The following is a 6,183-nucleotide window of genomic DNA, read 5'->3' on the forward strand; positions in this document are numbered from 1 at the left end:
AGTCAGGCACAGAAACAGAAATATCACATGTTCTCACTTATTTGTGGGAGCCAAAAATAAATAAATAAATACACAAATAACCCAGGGGCGGGAGGGAAGAAGATGCAGCAATTACAATTCCTTAAAGTTGATACGACAAGCAAACAGAAAGGAGATTGTTGGAAGGGAGGGGGGAGAGGGTGGAGGAAGGGAGGTTTTGGTAATGGGCCACAATAATCAACCACATTGTATATTGACAAAATAAAATAAAATTAAAAAATAAATCCAGGTGGGAAGAAAAATAGCATATGGTTTAAAAAAAAAAATGACTGCAGGTAACCCAAACTGACATTATTCAGAACAGATGTGAAAGGCAGTAGGGTCTCTATTACGAACAAAGAGTAAGTAACCAGAGGGACAAACTGTTTTCTGGGGGAACAATGACACAAAACTGTCTTTTGGAGAAGGATGCTGCTACTGAGACTGTGCTATTTTGCATCTCCTGTTAACTGATGGAACCAGCTGAGGGATTTGAGTTGGAAGGACAATTGACCCTGTTGGAAATTCTGATCATCCAGGAGATAAAATAAACAGTCCAAGACCTTGCTCATGTGGTTTCAGCAGAGACCCTTGGAGCCTGATTAGCCCTCTTTAAAGACACAGGTGGCCTGAATTCTAAAGTTCCTTGGAAGATCTTGCTTCCCTTCCCCTGTTCAGCCTATTTCCTGTGACTGCCCTGCACACTCCTTCTGTTCCAGGCAAACAAATCTTTGCTTTCTCACACCTGTGCCTCTGTTCATGACCTGAGATGCACTCACCCACACTTCCACGATATACACATCTTTCAAAGTCCACCTGTGATGCCACCTTGTCTTTATGGTAAAAATAATCTCTCCCTTTTCAAAATTTCCATAACCAATTATTTGTACTCTTAAAACTTCATGCCTTCTACCCTGAGCTATAGTCATTTGGATATATCCTATGTTCTCTTCTAGGCAATAAGCTCCCAGAAGGGAATAAGCATGTCTTCTTTGTTTACGCTCCAGATCACAACAGATACTGTAGCCTGTACTGCTCTAACACAGAAGAGGGGTGCTTTTTCTGTGACTTTTCTTTTCTGTTATGATTTAGAGGATGATACTGTCTAGTGGTATGAGAAGGGAAAGGAAAACTTTTACCTATTTCCTTTTGTTCCCACAATACTAGTCAATGGCTCACAGGAACACATACCGACCTGTCCAATCTACAGAATGCCTAAAACTTATCACATATACCGAATCCTGGATTATTGAATAAAATAGCAATGTGATATATATTTTTTTCATTCATGGCAGCTGTCCAAAAACCAAGAAAATACATATTTTAAATCTTTTTAATGGCCTTGGATAAACCTGCCTTGCTGTAAGCTGGGGACCGAGGATGGCAACCCCAGGTGACACCCACTTTGTCACATAAGCTATAAGCTATATAGTTTATTCTCCACTCCCTGGAATTATGCTATCCTCCTCCTTCCCAGTGGGGCCTGTCCCATTCCCTGCCGTCTTACACCTAACAAACATCAGGATGTTTTAACTGCTATCCTGTGATTTGCACATCACTTAAAGATTCAAGAAATCTCCTGGTGACAGGTTATCTTACAGAGGCACAGCAAATTTCTTAAGGTATCCATGTGTCTTATAATAGCAGACAGTAAGAATAGATTCAGTTGAAAACAAAATGGAACAAAATGATGGGGAAAAAAGTCATAGTACATTTAAAATCCAAGTCAAAATGTTAGTATAAATAAGTCATAACATTAGTATAAAAGAAAACTCCATCATAGAAGCAGATAGTAGAATGGTGGTTGCCAGAGGGTGGGGGATGGGGGAAATGGGGAGATATTGGTCAGGTGTACAAAGTTTCAGTTATGCAGGATGAATAAATTCTGGAGATCTAAAGTACAACAATGTGACTATAATTAATAATACATTATTGTATATTTGAAATTTGGTAAAAGAGTAGGTCTTAAGTGTTCTCAACAACAACAACAAAAATAGGTAGCCATGGGAGGTGATGGATATGTTAAATCAGCTTGATTGGGTCATCATTTTACAATGCATACATATGTCAAAACATCATTTTGTACACCTTACGTATATACAGTTTTTATTTGTCAATTATACCTCAATAAAACTGGAAAAAATAAAAATAAATAAAATTTCATAAAGGAAGAAAGAAACAAAACTCCAAATATATCTAAGCAAGTTGTTCATATTTCAAGCTTGAATAATACTGATAAGATAATGGCATTCTTTGTCACTGTCTGGACTTACCTCTTTGGTAACAGTAGGAAGCAATAATGCCAAATTATAGAACTTCAAAGCATCCTGATTTTTTTCAAGATCAATATAACACTAGAAATGAAAGATAATCAATATTAAAGGTAATCACATTTCTATGTAATGGATTCAAAGTGATATTAAAACAATGGTCTTCATTACCTTTGCCAAGTACATGTAATTAGACTTGGAATAACCAGGGTGTAGTTCTTCAACCTGATTTAAGAGAAAATAGAGAAGAGAATAACAGGGCAATTTTAAATCAATAGCAATAGCCACAAGTAAGGAGGATATATTTCAATAAATCAAGTATTAACATAACTGCTTAAAAATTTAGGTTGGTCGTTTTCACATTTGAATCATTTTATCAGTTTAAATATCCTTTGGGTGGAAACACAGCTTTTGCATTTAGCCATTAAAATTGATTACTATGGTCATAATGCTTACAAAGCAATGAGAAACTTTAAGGTTTTGAGATGCCTTTATATGAGGGTACTTCAAAAAGCTCATGGAAAGATTCGTACTATCTTTGAATTCTTTTTCCACAAATTTTTTGAAGTACCCTCATACAATCATTTTCCTTGCTCCTCCTTCTTCATCCTTTCTCTTTTTTCCTTCCAAGAGAAAAAACAACTGGTGATATACTCTCCCCAGGACAAGTCCTATACATTTCCCAATTTGTTTGGGAAATGAGAGTAGAGCATGCCTTGTATCCCATGGCTTTAATTCTGCATATATACCCTAACACCTATGTTTAATTAACCAAAGTGATTATAAAACAGAGCACCTCTTTTTGCTGTCAAGGTTAAAAAAAATAAATGAAGACCAAAGAAACACTGACAGTCTACTAACAACATTGAATTCCTAAATTGGAGCAGATTCTGACCCTTTACCAAAGGCCTTAGATGAATTACAAGGAGGGTGACATTACTCAGTATAATGTTCTAATTAAGGGATGGTTTCTAGAGAGGCTCTTAGAACACTCCATATCATAACACCTGGCAATGAGAATTGTATATGTTTTCATGGTCTTAGCTACCTAAGTTTCCTGAAGGCATTTCCTGGTCATTTCTGTGTTTCCTGCACTTGACACTCGATATGTGCTTAATACACATTGTTGAATAAATTATCTTTGCTATAAAACATCTCATAACCTCAAGCAGTGGCCTTCAACTGTATCAGGATGTGGAAGAAAGCTCTTCAGCTGGTGAGACCACTAATAGAGACCCAGGGATCATATGATTGCCAACAGTGGGTAAGATCAGGGCAGCCTGTCCCCCAAAATTGCCACATCTGTCATCTATTACACAGACCCATCCTCTGGTCCAGTGGTTCCCAGCATGCCATGGGCTGCCACTGGAATTGCCTTGAGAGCTTTAAAAGCACTGATCCAGTTTTAAAAACACATACCATATGACCCAACAATTCCACTCCTAAGTACTTACCAAAGAGAAATAAAAATGTGTCCACATTTGCATATGAATGTTCACAGAAACCTTATTCATAATAGCCCCAAACTGGAAACAACTCAAATGTCCATCAACAGGTTAACACATAACAAATTTGGTATATCCATACAAGGAATATACTCAGCAATGAAAAGGAACTACTGATACACACAAGAAAATGAATGAATCTCAAAACATTATGCTGAGGGGAAAGAAGCCAGATAACGCACAAAAGTACAACTCATATGATTCCATTTATATAAAATTTTAGAAACAGGAAGAACTAATCTATAGTGACGGAAAAATAAAATAGGCAAAACTAATCTGTGGTGACAGAAAGCAGATCAGTGGTTACCTGGGGCAGCAAAGGGGCAAAGAGAACTCTCTAGGGTGATGGAAATACTCTATATCTTGAAATGGTAGTGGTTCCACAGGTATATAAACACATGAAACATCAATGAACATTTTAAATGGGTACAATTTATTATATATAAACTATACCTCAATATACCCAGAGATAATTAGTTTAGGTCAAGGCCTGGACTGACACTTTCTAAAGCTCCCCGATGATTCTAAGCACAGCCAATGTTGAGAACCACTGCCCTAGTGAATCATGCCGGAATTTTGGACGAGGTGGGAAGCATGCTATTGTTTCAAAGAATTCCCACAGGGGATTCACTAATGACTACTAGTCTAAACCCACCTCCCTAGATGCTTTGAGGATGTGGAGGACCAGACAGCCCCTGTTATAAGTACAAAATAATAGTAGCTAACATTTCTTTTCAGTTACAACATTTAGCACGCTAGACCCTGGGCCAAGAATTACATGTATTATTTTATGTAATCTTCACAAAAAACATATGAAATAGGTATCATCATTCCCACTTCACAGATGAAGAATTTGAGAGTAGGAGAAATAAAGAAAGGTGTCCAGGTCATACAGACAAGAAAAGGGTCAGGTCTCAACTTTATCTGACTCCAAAGCTAGTGTTCTCGACCTCTATGGGGCTCAACAGGCTAGTTCTGGAGATAATTTCCTGGCCCCTGTGAACTCCCTTTGGAGGGATGGATTGGGGGAGGTCATACAGACAAGAAAAGGGTCAGGTCTCAACTTTATCTGACTCCAAAGCTAGTGTTCTTGACCTCTATGGGGCTCAACAGGCTAGTTCTGGAGATAATTTCCTGGCCCCTGTGAACTCCCTTTGGAGGGATGGATTGGGGGCAGGAGTCCTACCATCTGGGTTCCAACCACATGGCCTCCTGTGGAGACCAAGAGGTTGCAGACTCTCCTAGGGTGTGGGATCCAAGGTCTATGCTGCTTCCTTTTCTTCCCTTCCATCACCCAGATCTCTTAGTTCCTTCACAGCCTTATCCTTCAGCACTCTAGGATCCTCAGGACCGTGGACCATTGCAGTAAATACATGGAGAAGCATTCCTGGTGTCTTCTCACTCCCTTTTGACAAACACCATGGAACAAAATTCCAGACAGGATCTAAGTCATGGATGACCAAATGGTAGGGTCCCCAAGATGGTCTGCCAAGGTGTTTACATTTTAATGAGGTCAGAATTCCGTGAGTTTGTATTGAGTCCTTACTAGGTGCTATACCTAACACTCTAAGCAATTTACTTGTATTAACGTATCTGTTCCTCACAACACTGCTATGAGGTATGTACTTTTATCTCCATGGTCTTGATTAGATTGAGAGAAGTTAGTAATTTGCCCAGTGTTAATCAGCTGGTAAGTAGTAGAGCTGAGATTTAACCAGGTAACCTGGTTCCAGAATCTGCACTCCTTACCTCTATGTGATTTTGGAGCTTATCACTTTCAATTTTATCTGTGTATTATTTCAGGGACATTAGCACCTTAAGAACTTTTGTACAGTATTCTGAAAACCTGACCTCCAGTTATAACTTTGATATAATGAGAAAATGAATTTCAAGTTCAAAACTAATATTTTTGCTAATTAACTTGGCATCTTTTATATAAATCATTTATCTTAAATATACCATAATCCATATTCTTACTAAACTCAAAAAGAGGAAGCTAATTCTCAGTGGTAGAAAAAAGATGAAGAAATGGGGATGATGTAGTCTTAGACTTCATTCATATCTTAAATCAAGTCTTTGATTGCCATTATGTGAAACAGGACAAATGAAGTTTCTGAGGTCTTGATTCCCTTTTTTTTTTTTTTTTTTTTGTCTTTTTCGTGACCGGTAAGGGGATCGCAACCCTTTGTGCGGGGTCGCCCACACCGTGCTCAGCCAGTGAGCGCGCCACTGTCCAAACCCGCGGTGGGAGCACCACCGTGCTCCCAGCGCTGCACTCTCCCGAGTGCACCACGGGGTCGGCCCATTGATTCCCTTTTTATAAAATAAAAAATGAAAGCACAAGGGCCATACATTTCTTTTTTTTTTTTTTTTTTTTTTTTTTGTTTTTT

The 6,183-nt window shown here is 38.4% G+C and overlaps 1 protein-coding gene across 1 annotated transcript in view; it reads right to left on the minus strand.

Annotated features, from left to right (window-relative positions):
• RMDN2 (regulator of microtubule dynamics 2) overlaps positions 1–6,183 on the minus strand; it is an 86,810-nt gene that overhangs the window by 31,024 nt on the left and 49,603 nt on the right. Inside the window, exons 10-11 of the mRNA XM_008585127.1 lie at positions 2,460–2,513; positions 2,292–2,372 (exon numbers count right to left, since the gene is read on the minus strand). Coding sequence (XP_008583349.1) covers positions 2,292–2,372; positions 2,460–2,513 — 135 coding nt within the window. The remainder of the gene's footprint in view (positions 1–2,291; positions 2,373–2,459; positions 2,514–6,183) is intronic.

The sequence above is a fragment of the Galeopterus variegatus genome, unplaced genomic scaffold, assembly GCF_000696425.1.
Source record: "Galeopterus variegatus unplaced genomic scaffold, G_variegatus-3.0.2 Scaffold3466, whole genome shotgun sequence".
NCBI lineage: Eukaryota > Metazoa > Chordata > Mammalia > Dermoptera > Cynocephalidae > Galeopterus > Galeopterus variegatus.